Source organism: Leiobunum rupestre, chromosome 2 (genome assembly GCF_980474605.1).
Source record: "Leiobunum rupestre chromosome 2, qqLeiRupe1.1.hap1, whole genome shotgun sequence".
Classification (NCBI taxonomy): domain Eukaryota; kingdom Metazoa; phylum Arthropoda; class Arachnida; order Opiliones; family Sclerosomatidae; genus Leiobunum; species Leiobunum rupestre.
In genome coordinates, this window is record NC_143385.1 from 49,021,319 (window position 1) to 49,042,389 (window position 21,071).

The 21,071-nt window shown below is 31.9% G+C and overlaps 3 protein-coding genes across 5 annotated transcripts; 1 reads left to right on the forward strand and 2 right to left on the reverse strand.

Annotated features, from left to right (window-relative positions):
* Positions 1-234: 234 nt before the first annotated feature.
* Osbp (oxysterol binding protein) lies at positions 235-13,171 on the reverse strand. 2 transcript variants are annotated; one of them, XM_090165724.1, is made up of 12 exons: positions 13,021-13,171; positions 12,296-12,477; positions 12,031-12,236; positions 8,143-8,399; positions 6,329-6,603; positions 5,380-5,515; positions 4,363-4,593; positions 4,052-4,297; positions 3,670-3,987; positions 2,498-2,667; positions 2,218-2,438; positions 235-2,155 (listed from the first exon to the last, which is right to left on the reverse strand). In XM_090165724.1, the coding sequence occupies exons 2-12, from the start codon at positions 12,421-12,423 to the stop codon at positions 2,010-2,012; spliced, it is 2,334 nt and encodes a 777-aa protein (XP_090021850.1). In that variant the 5' UTR covers positions 12,424-12,477; positions 13,021-13,171; the 3' UTR covers positions 235-2,009. The 2 variants fall into 2 exon arrangements, with proteins under 2 accessions (XP_090021850.1, XP_090021849.1); XM_090165723.1 differs by lacking the exon at positions 13,021-13,171 and adding an exon at positions 12,545-12,822.
* Positions 13,172-13,326: 155 nt separating this feature from the next.
* LOC149957755 (mitotic-spindle organizing protein 2B-like) lies at positions 13,327-13,961 on the forward strand. Its single transcript, XM_090165725.1, has 2 exons — positions 13,327-13,523; positions 13,588-13,961. The coding sequence occupies exons 1-2, from the start codon at positions 13,396-13,398 to the stop codon at positions 13,784-13,786; spliced, it is 327 nt and encodes a 108-aa protein (XP_090021851.1). The 5' UTR covers positions 13,327-13,395; the 3' UTR covers positions 13,787-13,961.
* Positions 13,962-14,659: 698 nt separating this feature from the next.
* LOC149957756 (PHD finger protein 12) lies at positions 14,660-20,922 on the reverse strand. Of its 2 annotated transcripts, none has more exons than XM_090165722.1 (14): positions 20,792-20,922; positions 19,591-19,766; positions 19,156-19,508; positions 18,804-18,921; positions 18,600-18,732; positions 18,364-18,534; positions 18,163-18,294; positions 17,524-18,097; positions 17,306-17,416; positions 17,131-17,247; positions 16,949-17,044; positions 16,807-16,889; positions 16,532-16,744; positions 14,660-16,449 (listed from the first exon to the last, which is right to left on the reverse strand). In XM_090165722.1, exons 3-14 carry the CDS (start codon positions 19,409-19,411, stop codon positions 16,267-16,269), a joined length of 2,187 nt encoding a protein of 728 aa, XP_090021848.1. In that variant the 5' UTR covers positions 19,412-19,508; positions 19,591-19,766; positions 20,792-20,922; the 3' UTR covers positions 14,660-16,266. The 2 variants fall into 2 exon arrangements, with proteins under 2 accessions (XP_090021848.1, XP_090021847.1); XM_090165721.1 differs by lacking the exon at positions 20,792-20,922 and adding an exon at positions 19,997-20,182.
* Positions 20,923-21,071: the final 149 nt, after the last annotated feature.

Consider the following 21,071-nt stretch of genomic DNA (forward strand, 5'->3'; position numbering starts at 1 on the left):
ATTGAACGAATTCTTTCAAAGCGATATAGAACTGGTGACGCAAAAAAAAGCGAAATAGATAAGACCCTTACTGTAGATTCTTACATTCACTAGAAATTAACTATATTAAGTTTATTAGGCATAATGGGGCAATTTTGCAAACTAATTTCTAAAATTAGACAAATGTTGCGGCTACCCATTTTATTTGTATAAACAAGGCACTACTATTTTTTCTATTTTTATCTACAAGATCAAAAATGTATAAACTTTCCGCAGTTTAAAGAAAAATACTTTACAAATTACAACAGCTTCATGATGGTTATGCTTTTGAAGATAAATTCTTCACAATATTCTCCAAAAAATATCCAAAACCAGAAATTAGGCTAGCTCTAATTAGAACTTTTCATTCAGTACAACAACGAATGGAGGGTTTTCGAAGCTAACAATATACAAAAGCTATTACAATTTTTTTGCTCTTCAAACTGTACAATTTAGCAAGACAGACTAGATTATTTCACAATTTTTTGATTAGTTTATGTTTTGGGATCTAAGAAATGGCCAATCTGATGCAATAAACAAGGCTACTTAGATTTCATTCATACTCATCTTTCACAAAGGTACTATGTTAAAAAAATTAAGTGATCAATGTCAAATTAATGAGTGTAGATAAGAGAAAAGTTAAGCTCTTCTACTACCACCCGGTAACATTTCTCAGCTTTGTCACTATGCGGTGGCAATTTTAAAACTCCTCCCCACGGCAGTACTTATCAGAATGTTATAAAACAAAATTAATAAACACAAAATAGTATTGGTTTAATAATTAATAAATTTGTACTTTGTTAAACGCTCTCAGATGAACGAAACTTTGCCAAAATGTAAAACCATGTTTTGTGCATCAAGATAAATTTAAAACGCTTTGAAGAAACTTTTTTTGTATATGAAAATAGAAGGTATAAAAGCTAAAGGAACTGGGTTTTGGAATGTTACGCAAAAACATAGGCACAAAAGACATAACGCACAAACTGTTTTTGACCTATAGCTTTAATGGGTTTTAACTTTTAAGTACGATTAAGTGCTAAACAAAAAGAGGACCAAGAACTATTTTTACATTGACTTTAATTAGGATTAAATAATTAAACAAACATTCACTATGTGTGGCAGGAATTATATACATTTAGTTTTAGGAAAAGTTTGTTTCAATCTTTTCTGTTAAAATAACTTTTTCATTATTAAAGCCTTAATTACATTTTTCACGCAATCCTATATAATTACCTCTGATATTTTACAAATTTTTAAATTAATTTTTTCTTTATAATTAGAAGCACCTAGTATATTTTGTAGGCAATGATATATATATATATAGGTTTTGAATAATCGCGGGCATCAAAGTTTGAACACCATTTACCCACGAATAAAATATATTAGCGCCAGGTAAGGTGCTTGACAAGGTATTGGGAGACTTCATATACGCATTTAGCATCAAGTAATTTTAAAAAAGAAATAAATTCCATCTAAATGCCTTGTTAAAGACCTTTTTAAAATTTCATCGTAATAAATCAAGATTATAGCCAAGTAAATAGACTATCACCTGCTAGATTTCAACAAATGCTGTAGCTGATGATAAACCTATTTTCCTTATATGCCAAAATTACTGATAGATTTCACAAGGCAATTTTAAGAGAGTCAAATTATAAAAGAAAATAAAATATATACCTAATCCCAGAACGAGAATGTCTATATCATTTAGCTTTTGTAAAAAATCATTTGATAATTTACGCAAAAGCCTAAACCAAGGTTGACAAATTTTAATACTTTTATATAGCTTGGGTTATCATGACATAGGCTTACCAAGCCATTTTTAAAAGAATCATAGTCTTAGTTCTGGTATAAAAATTACATTAAGAAACAATGGGAAAGGAAGAGGATAGATTTGGCTAAACCTATAAAAACCCCGATTTGACTTTATTGGAAACCCTGGCTTTTAAGATATTTTTATACATATAAAAAGAAAACTTTAATTATGACTTGCATCAAAGATAAATATCTGGAGATATACTCCAGTCATGAGTCTTCCGACTATCCCAATACTTTCCAGTGTACATATGAATAGGATTACCAGTAACAGGATCTTTTTGTTTCTTAAACCATACTGGTTCGTAAGGTTCATACGGAGAGCCTTATAAAGGTTAAACACCAATGTAGTGAGTACTTAAAATAAATGAAGAAATTGATATTTACCTTCCGCTGCCGCTTTCTCAGCATCTTGTTCACGTTGTCGACGAGCCTTTCTTTGTTTTTCTTCAAGCTGCACCTTAATGTCATTTGCTTCATCCCATTTCCCTTCCTCCATCAGTCTTTGATCTGGGCGATTTCGACTATCAGTGGGAGCTACACCATCTTCAATCTCGTTAAGTTGACACGCAAATGGCGTGAAATTGTACATTTTTTCACTCTCATTTCTTGGAAATATATTTTTCAATTTATTATACTGATTACATGTATGCTTGCAATATCTTACGGAGGCAAATTTCTTCTCCAGAGTACTTTAGGAGTAGTGGTTTCGAGTAGAGGTTTGCCTTTAACTGAGCCATGGCTGCCAATAACTTTAGAGGTTTCGATTTTTGCATCCCATGTTCCTTGAAGAACCCAACGAGCATTTCCAGCACTGTCCGTTACAACACCGGTTATCTAAATTAAACAAAGGTATAAAATGTTGAAGGAAAAAACTCGAATAATACTAGGAATCAAAAACCAATCATAATAAAAATATGCAAATCAAATTCTCAGTTTAATTAAAAAAACTGTTAAGAGAAAAATCATATCAAAGGCAGTGGCGTTATTTACAGAAATTCCATATCAAAGTTTATGGTAATTCAGTGTTGGCTGATATCTTAATTCAGGGTTTAAAAGAAAAAAACGGCTTTTTTTAAATCAAAAAATCCAGTGTGGTTAAATACGGTTAAAACCACTAATAAAACAATGCTAAAATTGCTTATATCTAGCCCTTATTACTTCAAAAATGGTCAAATTGACCAATAACAAAATTACGTTTTAGCACGTGACAGTACCTTTACATTGTGAAGTATAGCAGGCTTATTTACCTGCTTTTATACCCTAACATGGTGGCGTATTTTCACGTGCAAAATGAATTTTAAGATACCACAATTGCTTATATCTAGCCCTCATTACTTTGTAAGAAGACGTAGTTCAGTTTTGAAATAAAAAGTATTTAAAATTTTCAATATTTCTAATTCATTTCCCAATATTTTTTATAATAAAAAAAAGTGGTTAAATCTGGTTGAAACCAGTCTGGCTGGTTCTTGCCAACCCTTTCTTAATTGAACTAATTATTTAACCGATACTGGAGATACAGTAAGTAATTATTACCAGTACCGAAATCTTTTAAGGAGCCATTACAGTTTAAATAATCACGGGCTAGCTGTAGCCGAATTAGCAGCGCCATCTGCCTTGTTTTAAAGAAAATAAGGTACAGTACTTATAAAATCTGTAATTTAGACTCAAATCCATTAAAATCTGTAATTTAGACTCAAATCCATTAAAATCTGTAATTTAGACTCAAATCCATTAATCAGGAAAATTTTGATATCAGTAACTGATGCCGATATCATATTGTTTTTGGCCAATCACTAGTAATTCAATTTAACAGATTAAAATTGAAATTCAATTTACTTTTCTGGGCGTCTCCCTTGAGAAATAGCTATAGGGAATAAACTTTAAATGGCACTTGTCACCAGTTGTGTGATTGGTGATCTCCATTTCACCATGATGATCGATCCATAACTTTCCGACAATAATGTTATGTACTGTTGTATTCACTTTGCGCCATGTGTAATGATAACCAGTACGAGGGAACTCTAGATGAGTTATTCCTAATGGAATTACTTGCAGATATTTTCCTCGGAACTTGCTGGACATGGAAAACTCTTGCCAACACACCCAATCACGGCCTTCACAATGTTGAGCCAACATGGGAGGGTGGTGGCTTACCTACGCAAAAGTAGAACAATTTCTTGGATACTGAGTCAAAATACTACTTTAAATACTTTCATACCTGTTCTGAAATATACCTCCAGCCCAGATCATCCATACGATCACACTCATAAGTTTCGCCGAGTAATGGGTTGAACGGTTTCCCCGTTCTGTTGCAGGAACTAGCATATGCAGATATGACAAAAGCGGCTACGTATGTTAATTGCTCACACGAATCTTTACATCGAGCACCTTTGTCAAGTAAATCTCCATATTCATACTCTTCAGTGAGTCGTTGGAGTGTAGACAAGGGTTCATTGAAATTAACCTAAATAATTTATTAGATTAAATTTAAATTGTAAAATAAAATAAATAAGTAATGGCTGTTCTTACGGGCATGGGAATTTTGGAGAGATCTTTACCGATACAGTTCTTCATAATGGACCAAAGATTGAGGCTATAATTGGGCTTTTCGGGAATAGTAGTTCGTCTAACTCTACGATCACCGGTTGGAACCAAAGAGCACTCTCTATCTTGAGTGAGGTTTGGCGTTCCTGGTGCACTATCATTAGAAGCTCCCTTATCGTGATTATTGGAAGAACTGTGTTCATCTTCATCATATTCCTAAAATAATGTCAAATAAGAATAAATTAAATAACTCCATATATGTGATGGGAATTCATTCAGATAAGCATCGTTAAATAATGCAAATTAACAATTTAAGTACTGTACCTCTTTTGGTACCAATTTTTTAATCATGGAAGCATATACCATTAATAAATAAATTTAATAAATCATTCAAGTTGTACCCAACCCATAACACAGATGACAGGCTGGATTACACATTGGTAAGACCGATGATTGTCAACTTAAAAATATTTTAACAGTTTTTCAAAATGTCTGTTATCAGTGTTTTTGAGTGAAAACCATGTAGCCTTATGTTTAGTAATGATATCAGCCACCAGATTCGGGTAAAGATCTAACCAGAGGCAGTTAAGATCCTGCACACTTTGAAACATAGCAACTCTTATTTTTAATTTGGTTTTTTTTTGTGGTTTTGTGTTTAGAAGTGTTGAAACATCATTTAAAAACAATCTGTCGATATTGAGAATGATAGCTAAAGTGTGACTTAAATCTAACAGTTTAAATAATTTTTATAAAAAAATTAAAGGTCTAAATTGGAAATGTGCTTTGAACAGATTTTAGGTTATAACCTATTTAATAAAATAAAACAAACACCATGCATCCATTTAACCAAAGTCTTTCTCATAAAAAAATGGATTTAGAAATAGTTGAAATGTTAGTTAATAAGTTTAAGATTTTTTAAAAATAATTAGAAGGTTAATTCAAAACCCCCAATAACTTAACATATATGAACCGATCACTCAATAAAATGGGTAAAGAACTTACTACTTTTCCTCGTTTCTTTCTCTGTATAACACCGGCCTCTTCAACATGCTGAGTAGGATCCGAATCAGAATCAGTAGAGGCATCATTGTCATAACCCTGGCCCTCGCTTTGTAAGCTGAAGCCACTGGAAGTCCGTCTATAGGAAATAAAATCTGTTCAGCCTGTAGCCAGCCAAAGAAACTCCAAAAGTACACACTTAAATACGCATAGTTTTATATCTTTAGTCACTACCAAATACAAAGCATACAAATGCATATTATCCAAAATCCAAACTTTTATATGGAATTTGTAAAATCACGAGGTACATACACTTTGTAACCTCCGGTAAAAAACCTGTCAACATCCATAATAAGTTACACATCTACCTTTAACTGCATTTTGTTATTTTTAAGTGTCTACTCTGGCAAATAGCCAAGGGAAATCATTCTTTATGAGCAGCTTTAAGTACAATGAACAACAACTAGCTATCTCTAACTTTTTAGTCAGTCGCTTTAACAAAATGAACGTATTGTACTAAATAATACTAATATGATCGCAGAGAACTATAAGTAATGCTGTACCCAATTATTCTTTGAATATTAAGCGAGTTAATATACCAAATTTCTAATTATAGAGAAGCCTATACATAAAAATTTAAGACTCATTTATCATCTATAATTTTTAGGCACAGTCATTAAGTATAAGCAGGAGTAAATAGCAGTATTACAAGTACAATAGCTCTTTATATAAAATACGAGACGTCACGTGATTACGTTAGATTCATCGTGCAGTGAAAGTTAGCGAAAACACACGAGACCCTCTACACGGATATATTAGGAAGCGCACGCTCCAAAAAATAACACTTTTTATACATGTATGCGTATATATTGTTTATAGAAAGAGCTATTGCCATATTTCAAAATGAATGCTACATGACAACATTTAAAAAAAGGTATGGAAACATTATCACCTATGGCCTTTTCCAGGAATAGTGACAATGAAATCTGCAGTCGCATCTTCCTCAGCATCGTAGAATTCGTCTTCGTCAGAATGACCTCCAGATGAGACCATTCCTGTTGAAGCTGCTTTGGCAGCCTGTTTTGCTACCTGCTCTAAATGTGAATGTTGTTTTGCTAACTGTTCGACCATTTCCTCTAATCGTAAACGTTGCTCATGCTCGTGTTGCAACATGCGTTGCCATTTGTGACCCTGAGTATGAGCCAACTGCAAGTATTCTTTGCAGGCCTTCAATAAATACAATTTTTTATTATTACACAGCAACAAGTATGGTAATTAACAATGGAATATATGGAACTAAGGCTACTATTAAAAAACTAAACTTGGTTAAAAACTTCATTTGTAGATACTCCATAATACTCAAACCGCGATTTTAATTTCAACTGACTTATACGCCAAAATTGTTTACTTGGGACATGTGATGTAACAGTATGAAAGTTTAAAAAAAAATACTGTACAAATTTAAAATATTAGAACCATTTTTGGTAGTACCAGATGCACCAAAAATAAAAGGCTTTAATTTATGGAATTTATGTATCATAATTAGCATAGCTACAAATAGTTTTCAGCGATGGCAAAATTAGATTTCTTGTCAGAATGATTTACAAAAAAAAATGCAATACAGAAATGAAATATATTAAATTACTATGCCATAAATAATAGTAATTATTATAAATGATTATATAAATCACCACACAATTTTTTTATTTATATTTCTTTCCCAATTTCGAATTGGTAAAGTACTTATCGAAAAGTTACAGAAATGCAGGCAAATTTATCCCAAAGTACTCTAAAAACAATCTACAAATATTTTAGGACTGTGATTTATTCAGATTTTTTAAAAATAATTTATACATTGCTTTAAATAATTTGTTCTTAATATCCATGACTTTTTTTGTGAATCCCAAGAAATTTAGCCTACATGTATTTACTGCCTTATTACTAAAACAAAAAAATTGCACAAATGAAAAGCTTACTTTGATTTGGGACACACTGTGTAACGTAAAAAATGGTTCAAATATTTGAGGGCATTGTAATTTCATGGTCAAGTGAATTTATCGCAATAATTATTCCTACTTTAGGTAAGGAACCAAAAGTTTCACCTCAAATATGCAAAATACACTCAACTTCTACCAATAGCTTACAGTATGAGAAGTGATGAGTAGTGTAAAGGGAAGACACATCAAATGCCTTGAAGGTAACTAAATAATTCCCACCTCAAGTCAATGGCAATGCCCGGATTTCAAAGTAGACCCTCTTTTAGAGATTAACAAACTTCACATATCATAAAGGGAATGACTTGGGGCCCGACTTAAGTAGGCACTTCTGTGGCCCCTTAAAATTGATTTGAAGGCCGCAAGTAAATGAAACTTGAAGCTACTTATTGATACTGATGGTCAACTCGCTTACGTAGCCTCAAGGTGTCAATATTAACTGTGTTAAAATTTGATTGCAGTCCAAGCTCTTTGATATACCTATAATTAGGGGTCATGAGGATAAATCAAAGATTTTTTTTAACATTAAAAGATTGGTGCAAATTTTATAAGCTAGAACTTCATAAGTTTTTCCCCCTAAGACAAGAAAATTTTACTAGTTGTTATATTTGCATATTGTAGGATTTTAAAATATTTAACATGAGTATCAAATTAGCAGTACAAATTTTACGCACAATAAAATAGAATGCTCCTTTGAAATAATACTATCCAACCTAAATTATCAAATATTCCATATATTCCATCGTGTAATAATATTAAAATGAGTTTTTACATTGATCATAGCATTTGAAGTAATTCGAAATAATGTAGCCCTTTCATTTACAGCTTTGATACGAGAAGCAGCATCATTGCCAGATTCTAACTGTTCGAGTTCCGTAAGCGACCTTTGAAGAGCGGCTCCGTGCTTTACAATGAGATCGTTGCAAGTCACAAGATCTTCGAGTTTGGAACTTAGAACTCTCAATACTGACTCTAGTTCGTTTTTCTCAGATCGCGAATTTGGTATCATTTCTAGTTCTTCATCGTCGTCTTAAGAGTCAAAAGAAAATTAGATTTGGAAATTCTCCGCAACCTTAAGCTGACTGCTCTGACAAAACACTACGATATTGCAGTGGATAAAATTTTTGATTTGTCACAATGACAATTTACCTTTTATAAATTACGAAAGTAAAGCCAGTACTAGATTTCAATGACATTTTCATTTATATAAATTATATATTTAATACTGTCGGAATAAAACACGAGACCTTTATATTAATAATGTTACTTTGTGTACTCTAATAAAAGAGTATAAGCTTTAACTACTAAATTGTATCTGTTAATAAAAAACAATACTAACGTTATTTTCATTCTTATTTTGAGATTTTGGAACTGATTTGCACTGAAATTTAGAGATATTCAAAGAAATTTTAAGAAATGTCTTTCCCATCAGAAGTAATTAAAATAATTGGTTGGAAAAACATACCTCTAAAGTTACAAAACATATTGCCATCAACCTCTTGAAATTATATTGATAATGCAGTTATCATAGTAAAATATTCAAAAATATGGGAAAGCCGTCCAATTGAAATATACAACTATTATAATCCTCAAAAAATTACAATTTAAAGAGACAAAGTAAGCTAAAATTAAGTTGATTTCATAAGAAACAGCGCACTAAGGATTCTTTAAGTTTATCATTGTTTTGAGTAGCAGTAAATTTTGATAAAATGGGAATATACTATTTTTACCATAATTCACAATTTTTGTTTGAAATTATTTGAGCATTAAATATAGTATAAAAATATTTTGAAATATATCTTACTTTTGCAACAACAATTAAGCTGCATTAGAAAAAATTGACATTCAGTTAGAGGCTAAGGCATATTGAAGGCAAATAACTAGTCAACAGAATTGCCACATGGCATAAAAATCTACAACTCCTCACAACTAGACGTACACCTACAAGGAAAATCTGTATTACTCATACCAAGCGAATAAAACATTTACAGTTTTCCATTCACTGACTGACTTTCCGCCAAGCTAACTTGTAGAATATAACAATTTAAGTGTCTTTTGCCTACCTAATTTAAAAACCAAAGACGTCATTTACTTACTGAACCATAAAAATTTCGAGAACACTTACAGTACATGTACAAAAAAAATTGTCTAGTCGAGCATTCACTTTTTATTTAAAGGCGACCAAGCAAAAGAACGTTTAATGCTTTTTCTATTGACACTGATGTGTAAAGAAATAAGGGTAATGCCTAACTCTTTCAATCTACTGGATAATGCTTCACAATGTGTACAGAATATTGGACTTATTAACCAACTGAGGTGAGTTTTTTTTTTTAATTGTAAGAATTAAAGTATATTTTTTAAGCTGCGTTCAATCTTTGTACTAAATGATATGCCACCATATATTCGTGTGTAAAAAAAATAACAACTGAATAACATTTGAGTAACTCTAAAATGTATTACTTTAAAAACTTAGCAATAAGTAGTTAAATATATCATCCCCTCTGAAAAATTGGTTAATCTATGTTGCATCTACGAACATTCTTCAAAAACTAAGAAAATTAATTTATAAAATATCAAAAATCAACTATAAAGCAAGTTCCAAAGCTCATAATTGCGTGTACTAATTTTGAAATTAAAAATCCACAGAAATATCATCATAACTAAAATTCCATTTTTAAACCTTAAAATACATGCCAAATAAAAAAAAAAAGTTTGATTACCTACAGTGGTATTCCCAAGGGGGTACGATTCGCAGGGAAAAACTCTTAAATTCATAGGGCGTTGCGCTGACTAGTTCGTCATGGCAATCAATTAAAAAAGGGCCTCTAAAAGCGTAATTTGGCCAAATGACTAAAACTATAAACATTCATTATGTGATTGAAAAACCTATGAACATTTGGCGAAGTAAATTAATTTTTACAAAACCCAAAAATACACTGGGAATATAAAATACATCAATAACCTACCTTGCGAAAAACCACATATCACTCGCAGAGATAAAAATTACAGAATGGAAAACTTGCAGAATAGTTGTAAAGGGAAAGCTTAATAATACATATGTAGTTTGTTCCAAATAAAAAGACTGATGTATTAACCCGAAACAAATTTCCATGGTTAATAATAATAATAATAATCAGGACTTATGATTGTGATAACATTAGCCAGCAAAACACGATACACAAATGATTACAACAAAAATTAAACGTATGTTCTAATCTTAAGGAAGGATGCAAAAAAATCTCTACTAACGTACGCCAGTCCTGTCAAATATTTTCACTCTCAATAAATATATATAATAAATGAGTACAACTACCCTAGAATACATATACACGTAAGTGTATTATATAGGTCATATTAAGGAAACATTAATAAAATTGAAAATAGTCTAACAAGCACCTGCAGATAATTCAAGTAACCTTGAAAAACTGGTTAATTACATTTTAGTTTTCTATCTGCAAATAGTATTTAACTTGGACTTAATTTTTTAATAGCTCGACCATGACATTGACAGTGTTAAAATTAATACAATACCCCTAAATTAAGTGTAAAAAAAGCAATTGACTTTTGAAAGCCCCAAGGCATCTACTTTGCACTGATGAGAGATTTCTTTAAATAAAAACTGAAAATATATAATATATGGTATGGGCCATAATCATAAAGGGGTTTTCAGCATATGGTAAAGGAATAAGGATAATTGTAGTCTTGTTAGCCAAATATTTGTGCTGAAAGTTGTCCTTGCCATTATGCAGAAATTATTTGCTTATTTAGTGTAATATAAAGAGCGTGGAGAGATTTACGAAGATAATGGGATCAATCATACACTTTTCTTTCCTATTCACAATATTTCTCGTACTTTTGATCAGAAACAAGTTTACCACCGGAAACCCCAAATGCACAAATTTCTATTGGTAGCTTACGGTGTTCTATCAGTGGAATAAAATTAGGAAGCGAATAATAACTTTAAAAAAATTAACTCTTTGAGACTTTTAATATGATTAAATCTAATTCAAATGAGAATTTCATTATTACCAAAATGGCATTACAGCTCTCATGTTGTTTACTAGCGAAAGGTTCAATAGTTTTTATTTGTTATTCTAATAATTTTACTATGTGCTATTCTCATAAATTTTAAAATTCTGTTCCATGGTGAATATAGATTTAAAATCCATAGGGAACTAACACTCCGTAGCTTTGGCTTTGGCCGCCATGTTGGGTAGAATTTTTTTTCAATAGGAAAAAGCATGGATGACGTCGTGAGACGTAGAACTGTTAGCTCCCTATAATAAAAGATACTGCTACTTCATAGATTAAAAATACGATAAGTCTATTTAAAACTTAATATTTACAAGTAGCTTTCAGACTGTGGTCCTTTGTCAGCCGTCGCTAATACAATACTATTAATTTCATTAATTAGAAATATTGTTGGAACGCAAGCGATTCGTAAAAATTTATCTTCCCTCTAAGCAATATGCAATCTAAAATTTTACATGCTTTATGTATTATTAACCTGATTATAAACCTTAGAATAATATCTTTAGATGATATTTTTGTTTACCAACTGCAAATTTAACAAAATTGCAGAGTAAACACTGTAACATTCTTGGGAACTGCGAAGGTAATTTATCAGAGCAGTCAAAACAAGATTTAAATTGTAAAGCACCTTGTTCCATAGTTCTTATGGCCCTTCCTTTGGCCAATTCTAAAGCGGTAACCCAGCGCTGCCTTTCTATTTCACTTGTGGCTTTTAAATGAAACGTTTGCGTGCCCCCATTTGATATTACAAAATGACATGAATCTTCAGTATGTATAACAGCACTAACTAAGCTGATAGTGCCCCTACACGTGTGGCTCATTTCAGCCTGGTATCTATTCGAGAACATGCGTTAATTTAGGACAAACACTAGAGTAAGGAAAGCCAAACATACCGGTAGTAAGAAAGCAGGCCATTGCATAGAACAAACCAACGCTTTTGATAACCCTTGATATAGTTTGTCCATTTTAATAGCCATCCTTTCATTTCAGGTTCTTGGGCTTGAAACTTTACATTGGCCATATTGGCACTGTTATTAGGAATGGCTTCCTCAATGATGCCACGTTTCCTATGAAGCTGTTAAAGATAATACACTTTTAACTCTTTAATTCCACACGCACTAATTTGATTCTTATAATATTACAGGCACACGTTTCTTCCTAATAAAATGTTTAAGTTTTCCACACATAATTTATCGTATCGAGGAATTCAATCATTTACTTTATATAATTGATGCACTACCGAGCAGTTATAAATAGAATTTCAAGAACGGAATAGACTTTGAAATGCTGTGTCACTATCAATTGTAACAGTACCGAATAATGACCAAATTAAATACAAGGACATCTGCGACGTGAAAACAAATATTTGAACAATTGAAGAGACTATAAATCTTTAGCGATTGACGAGGCGTTGGTTTTGGTACGTAATAGTTTCCTTAATCCAACTTAAATTAAACAAATTATGCCGTAAATGAAGACAAGGCTTACGATCGAAATGTGATACGTACACAGATGGAATGATACATTAATTATAGCATAGTAAACCTATTTCACTTTAAAATATCAGCTTATTGAAGAAATTAGAACTTAGTGGAAAACCTAAAGCAAATTATCTTACCAAAAAGTAAAAACGCAAAACTTGACGAAAAACTTCAATATTTCCTTCGAACACGCATATTTTTCCCTGTACTTTTCAAGGCTGCAATAATTTTCCGCTTAGGGCGTATTTGTGTTCATTCTGAAAAATTTATACTTATAAGCCTGAAATTTTCAAAAGACGTTTCCAGAATTTTTATTCTTAGCAAGATTGCCATATAATATTGAAACTAAATTGCCAAAACTTTTTAGGCTTTTCTGAAAAATATCCCAATGCAAGTAGTTTATTACGTCATCATCATTCTAGCAAATGGCAAGGGCCAAAGTTTTTTGAAATAAATAATTTTTATTTTGTGCAGTTTTATTTAGGGTTTTAGGTAATTAGTTAAGATTTGCTATGCCCGGTGCTAGTTCAACTTCTTTGAAAATCCAAATACCAAATGGAAAATTTGCTAAACAAGAAGACATTGAATTATTGGACTTTGCGAATTCTTGTGGCGTTATAGTTGATCCTGATGTATTTAGGTATATATTACAGTGTTCCTTCTAAGTCAAAATTTATTGTTGTCTAATATTATTTAAAATCTAGTCTTTTAGTTGATTTGTTACGGCTGGACATATCTCCTTCAGCTATATTCACAATGCTACAGACAATAGCATCATATAAACCTCAAACGCAGCAAAAAAAGAACCCATCAAGCACAAGACCTGTTTCTGTCACTACACCGGTTCGCAAGAAGCCTCAAACTGCTTCCAAACCTCGAAAAGTTAATATCACTGAAGCTTGATGCAAAATATCTGATAAAGTAGATCACGTTAATCATTGATTCTAACAAAAATATATTGTTTTTTGTTTTAATTTATATTTTTTATGCAGCATGTTGCTATAGTTCTTAAATATTTTTTATGTCACGTTTATTATACCACCCTATAATAAAAATCTTTACTCTTAATTTTACCAAATTTGTTGTATCTTATATTGGTGAATCTTTTAAAATTAATTTTGCATGTGAAAGTACGTCTCCATGTTAGGGTATAAAAGCAGGTAAATAAGCCTGCTATACCTCATAATGTAACGGTAGTTTCGCATTCAAAAACGTAATTTGAAATCGGTCAACTGTGCATTTCAAGTTTTTTCTTCAAATTAATTTAACTATTCACTATATTAAGGCTTAAGTTTTAAAGCCAGAAGCAATTTCTTAAGCTAAGTGGGACAAATATTTTTATGCTTTTTATCTGTGGAGTTGGTGTTTTTTTGTTTGATAGTTTCAAATTAATTTTTTATGCTTGGGTATTCCCAATACAAATAGGTAATACTGTACCAAGGCTATAACTAAAAACAAATGATGAGGTCAAATTATCATAAAATGGACATTTATATAGCTACAAATAATAAAACTTTTTGACATGTTTAAAATTTTTTGGATATCAATGAAGATCCAAAAAAAGTGATTCTCTGCAGTGAATGAATAAAAACATAGCATATATAACGAAATACATGTACATGGAATATTTACAATTTTTCTCTATTAGCTAGCATATACAAGTTTTGTCAATAATAATGGCCCAAAATATATTTTTTATTTTATATATAAAAACTTGGGCTAACTGTTAAAAACATTTAAACAAACCCTTTTTATTTACATTGTGAATAAAGCCACAAAAATTTGAGGTAAAATGATAAATTGAAACAAAAATGGGTGGCCAGGGGTGTGATTGTATTATTTTTTTAGTGAATAAATACTTCAGGCAAATTAAACTTCATTTGAAATATCTTTTGACCATATTCATAGAAAAAAAACCTGTTCACAATCGCAGATATTTGTATCAAAAACGCCATTTGTTTTATGAAATGCAGTTGTTGTTCACTATATAAAAACCATTTTAGAACTTTTAATATAAAATTGGAGTTGTCAGTTAGTAATTACTGATAGCTATGTGTAATTGTGTTACATAAGTGTGTCATGTAGTTGAAGTAATTACTGATAGCTATGCATAAAGTTATGTAGAACATAAGCACCTCTAGCAATAAAATATGCAACTTAAAAACCAATTACTAGTCCTACACTTCAGCATGGCTTCCTGAACAAATTAACTTTGACAAGAGACCAAGATTGTGTATTACAACTAATAGTCCCACATAAATGTGTGGTCATTCTAGAAATGGCTTACAGATAAAATTTTACCAGGTGAAAGATATGAAACTGACACACTTATGCGATAGATCGTTATTAACTTATAGTATTACTTAATCATTACATCAGACCAAAAAAGGTAAATGGTACAATTTAAATCTTAACATCTGTGAACTGGTATTATTTCTATGAAATAACACATCTTTCAAACTATGTAGTGAAAAGACAATTTGAAAATATCTCAACTGAAAATTATCTCGCATGAAAAAGAGTTATGTGTAACAATCTTAGTGTAAACACACCTTAGTAAAGAAAACCTCAATCCTAAATAGACCACTTTAACATTAAAGCATACCAATATCATTTGGTATAACCTAAAAAATATACCTCAAATTTTACTCTTTAAATTGTACATTATGGCACTGCTTTAAAACAACTCAATAAATTTTATTAGGCAATTATATCTATGAAATGAGAGAACCTGCCTTTACAAAACCTTTATGTAAATTAACATATAATTTGAATCATTAACGAAATAGGCAGCGAAATTTCATACGTTAAATATATTAAAGACTAATTTTTCAACAATAACTTTTTAAGTGTTAATTTGGTATATTTTCCTACCATTGATAAAAAGTTTCCCATTTCTATCAAAATCCTGGAAGTTTAAACAACAACCAATGCGCGTAAATACTACATATGGCCTGCTTTAGTCACCTTTCGGAGCACACTTAAATCTATAAATTAATGTAAAAGTGATCTATTTATAAAACCCTAGGCACTATTGAAAAAATAATTACTTTAAAATAACTCTTTTTATACAAGTTGATTAGTATGGGATACCTAAAAAAAATACAAAAACCACACTAAGCGATTAACGATCCAGTAAAGATATTTCTTATTTACATTAGTGTCCCTCAATTTTTGTTATCAAAACAAAACACCTTTTTTTAACAACTTTTAACTTACTGTGAGGGATAAGGTATTTCTATTTTACAATCAGTTCAATAACATTTGCAAAAAATTTCAATAACAAATGATTATAAAAAAATGCGTATCTGCTTTCGTCACTCTTGTTTGATAAAAAGTTCGATGATGTGAATTTATTTAAATGGGGCGATTTTTAAAAACCTTCAATGCAATTTTGAGAATTCCTCGTGCAATTTCACCGAGTAGTCTGTAACACTGAATATGAATTGCAGGCAACCAAATTTGATGTAGCTCCCATGATGTAGAAGTGCTGTACCTTCCCAACCAGCCCCGCTCCCTCCAATCAAGGTAGAACTACTTGATTTACAGTTACATGGTACAGTTGACTGGAAATGAACATTACAAGCAAATCTATTTATAGGCACCCAATAATACACCATTTTAAGAAAAAATTCAAACATCTTGTACCTCTCCAGCTTTGGCTGTCATTGTTGGTAAATCTGGGCTTGGGGAATCGGGTCGAAATTTTGTTTTCTTTCCAGATATCTTTCTGACTGCCGCAACGACAGAATTTGTAGGCACCGCAGTAACATTTTTTTCAGAAAAATCACAGGAAAATAACACGTTATCAACTGTTGTACCATGTTCACTGTAGTTCAGAAGTTCAAAGTGTTTTGTGATCTATAAAAAAAATTGTTATAAAAATGTCTAAACCATTGAAATTTTAAAACATCAATACATACTTCATCGTAAAAAATTGAAGCATGCTTTGGTGATACAAAATTACACTGGCCATAATTTGCAAGACAGAGATCCATGTCCGCGCCTGTCAAAATAATTATAATTTAAATACAGATTTCCAAACCCAAAAAGTTTTGAAATTACCTGTGCCAACAGTGAGAGTACGATAAGGCATGGGTACAGGATTACCCTTTCCATTTAAAGGACATAAAACTGCTCTAGATTTCACATCGTTACATTCTACAGCAACATAAAAAAACAAAAACAGACACCGAAATAAAACACATTGCGTAATATTAGGTGTCATGAATGAGGTTAGACATTACCAGGTACAATGCCATTAATTTTGGGAGGCGTAGACTTGGGTGGGCTTACTAATTGTTGAAGTCGTTGCCACGCAAGTATGTTAACCAACTGTTCATCTAATTTGCTTAACTCTAATTCTAAAACATAGAAACATTGTAAAAACCATCTACCTTTATTTAAAAAAGGAAATATTACCTCCGTTGCCTTCTATACAATTTTGTAAGCTGACATTTAGGTTTAATATGGCAGGAGTCAGATTTAAATTATTGACGTTTCCTTTTTGAGCTACTGGCGAGGAAATTTTAACTAGAATGGTACAAAGATGACACAATCATTTAATATTAATAGACACATTATCACCATATTCAACAATAAATGCTTAAAAAAGACCCATGATACCAAGAGTAACTCACCAGGGTTTTGGGAGATTTTGGAATTTGCCAAGGAGGATTTCTGTGGAGTTGACGTTAAGGAGACCGTAGACTGTGGCCTGGGAAGTAAAATTGATGTTGCCAAACTGCTCGTTACAACTGTGCCATTTGTACTGGTTATAGTTCTTTGAACAGAAGTTGAACCAGGCCCTCGTACCACATGGGTCACCATTCCACTAGAGAGTTTTAAAGGGGTACTACAACTACTTAAACCGGATACAGATGAAGATGTCGTTGCAATCTTATTTTTGACATGAGCAGTAACTGTAGTAGGCTCTGGTTTTGATTTCAGATCCTTCGCGTCAAGCTGCTCACGTGAGTCACTTAAACACACAATATCACTTTCGGAAAGTTCCGCACTTGGTCCATTTACCGTTACAATTTCTGTTTTACAATCGTTCGGCAAGCCATTCACCAATTTGAACTCTGTCAAGGCGCTTTTATCCTCTAAATAAGACTTAACAGTTTCAGAATCACTAGTCCTTTCATTTTTCAATTGCTGTTGCGCCAAATATTTGGCAAGACTCGTTTGTAACGACACAACACTAGATAACCACTGGAAGTTTACAAATACGTAAATGGCAAGTTTAACTCCAAAACTATGCAAATTAAAAACCATACATGGTCTTGTTCCTCCGGAGTTGCTGCATTGGCTGAAGACTGGCATTCCGTTATATACATTGGAGTAGACTCTCTTAATCTGGGCAATAACGGCGGTGGGTTTGCGTAATGAGCTTTGATTGCTTCCGGAACCTAAAAAAAATGGTCTAAATAAAATTGATCTTAATAACAATTTATTTGCCAAACAAAACATTAATTGACCTTTACAGTTGGTTTCCCACTGATTTTCCTTTTTACTCGAAATGGCGGATTAAGCCGATGAACTTTATTGAAAAACTGGACTTTCACTGCATCTTGCGATATGTGACCTCCAAAATGGTCCCATAGTTTTACTCGCTCCGTTAAACTCACTGATGTTAAAAGCTTCTCTTCCTATAAAAAGGGATTATCATTTTAAAACTTAACTATTGAAAATTTAAAAAAAAAAACAAAATTACCAAAATATGTTCTGGATGATTTGGACACATCCACCTGGTTTGTGGTAAAGAAGTTAATGGTGGATCTAAGCAATCTAAATGGAACAGAAGAGGACAATAATCACACTGTACCAATGGAGCTTTCCGGCAACTTCTAAAAATATAGATATAAATCACAATTTAGACGTTTTTAAAATTGAGAATTTATCAGAAAAATGTTCTCACTTTCGGCACTGAAAACATAATTTAGCTGGTAGAGGTACCAGACCATTGTCTAGTTCATGAGCAGGTTTTTTATGATTTTTGATATTGTTTTCTTTTGGGCGTGGCTTTTTGATAGAACCTATAAGAAACATACTTTTATTCAGTTTAAAATCAAAGATAACTAATCTAACTAATAAAACTTAAAAATATGGTTGAAACTAGAAAAGCGCTGGCAAGAAAATTTACTTAAAATTAAAATATAGTTAAAATTATAACTGAGATTCAACATTCAATTTTCTAATAAACTTATTATATTCAACTGTTTAAGGCATTTGATCAAACAGTTTATCATTAATAGAAAACTTATACCAACCAGGTAATTGTACTGTACATGACATTTCATTTGGAAGTTTAAACTGCTTTGGATTCATGCACGCAGCAGCACTTATTAATATTTGCAATGGTGTTTGGGGTTCTTCATCATCAAACCCCGTTGGGAAGATATCTTCAAATCGCACTCTTTTTCTCGATGTTGATGGTGCACTGGCCTCTGTTTCTGTATCTTTCTCCATTTTGCTAGAAGACCTTGTTTCAGGTTTTTCTGGTTTTGTATCTTTTGATTCATCCATTGCCTGGCTCTCCGCTAAAAAAGCCTCAGGTAGAACTTTACAGCGATGACATATCCATTCTCCGGTAGGTAAATCATCTTCAGCCAGAGGAGGGTCACTAAATTATATCAGATTTCAGGTTTTAATTATGAAAAGAAGTTAGAAAACAATGATTTCCAGCATATTTAAATGGTAATTACTGGCATTGCAAATGAAATGCAGCAGGGCATCTGTCACAACATATTAGATCGCCTCCTTCTTTGCAGCTGTCGCAGCAATCATGATTGACAGATCGTCCAGGTCTCCGATACCGTGGTTCTTTCTTCTTTTTTCCTGTTTCCTCGCTGGCTGGAGGAGCAATGAGCGCTTGGATTTGCTTTAGAAAATTTCAGCACTCATTAATATCAAATTTATCAGCGAAACAACTGACTAACTGAGTAGTAAATGGTTTGAAGCTCTAAATCTATTTTGCCGCGCGAATTGTTGCTAAGCCTAAACCAAGCTTCCATTTTAGGCCTAAAGAGAGAGCCATTTTTAACTCCCTAGAAGCCATAGCTAAGCCTAACGATCCAATTTTTTTGCACAAATTTTACGTTAATTACTCACGGGCATTAAACCACCAGAAGTATCCAAGTCGTACTCGACAGAATTCATCTTGTATTTATGTTATTCACACATTAAACGAAAATAAAATTAAGTTATAGTTAATTAAAATCATTAAATTTACTCTATGCATTTTCCCTCTTCCATGAAAAATCATGGAGGATTGGGCCAAAAGCCATCTTGCGGACGCAAATGTCAAAGATATTTTAATAAATTTTACTACAATTAAATTCTAAAAATAATAAACCAAAAAAATCGAGTTTACTATTAAGAGTATTAAAAATGCAATAAAATGGTTCGTCATTAAAAAAATAACCAAATCCGAAGAAAGAGTACAGAAAAAATAGAATAGGTATTAACTTTACATTCTCGTCTATTTATCTAATCAATTTCGTGTAACATTTCTCTTCACTAGTGGGGCCCATTTTCACCATCACAAGAACTCATTTAGAAAACGATAATGTATACTTTATTGTCAGGATAGAGAAAGTGAAATACACTTATTGGGCTCCTGAGTACGCACTTATATTACGTACACCAAGCATTCAAAAACAATATTAACATAAAACAAAATAATACAAAACAAGATTACCAACACAAGACAGAGATATAGATAAAAAAACAAACAAAGGGGATAATATGAAAACTAAGCGGAACAGTATAAAATTTTGTACAGACAAGAACAATAACAATAACTTTAAATTACACGAAAAAAGGAAGACAAAAAAACTAGGCCTCCTAGAATATTTTATCGGGAAAAGTACCGCTTAAATATTTTCTTTGTAAGTTTAGATTTACTTTTCGCGTAGTTTAATGAAGTTCCAGGCACAAGACAGTATCTATAGATCAAGACTTCACTATGAGGGATTTTTGGTTGCCTGAGTGATGTTGTTGTTTTTTATTATTAGAGAAAAAGGGGTGTTCTGGATCAAGAACAGATAGTCAAATGATCTAAATTAAGAAGATTATTTTTCAGGGCTACAAAAATGGAATATTTTTTCAGCGGTTGGGGCATTTTTCAACTTGAACGTGTGGAAACCCTGTTTGAGAAGTTGAGATATAGAGTAGACCATTCTCT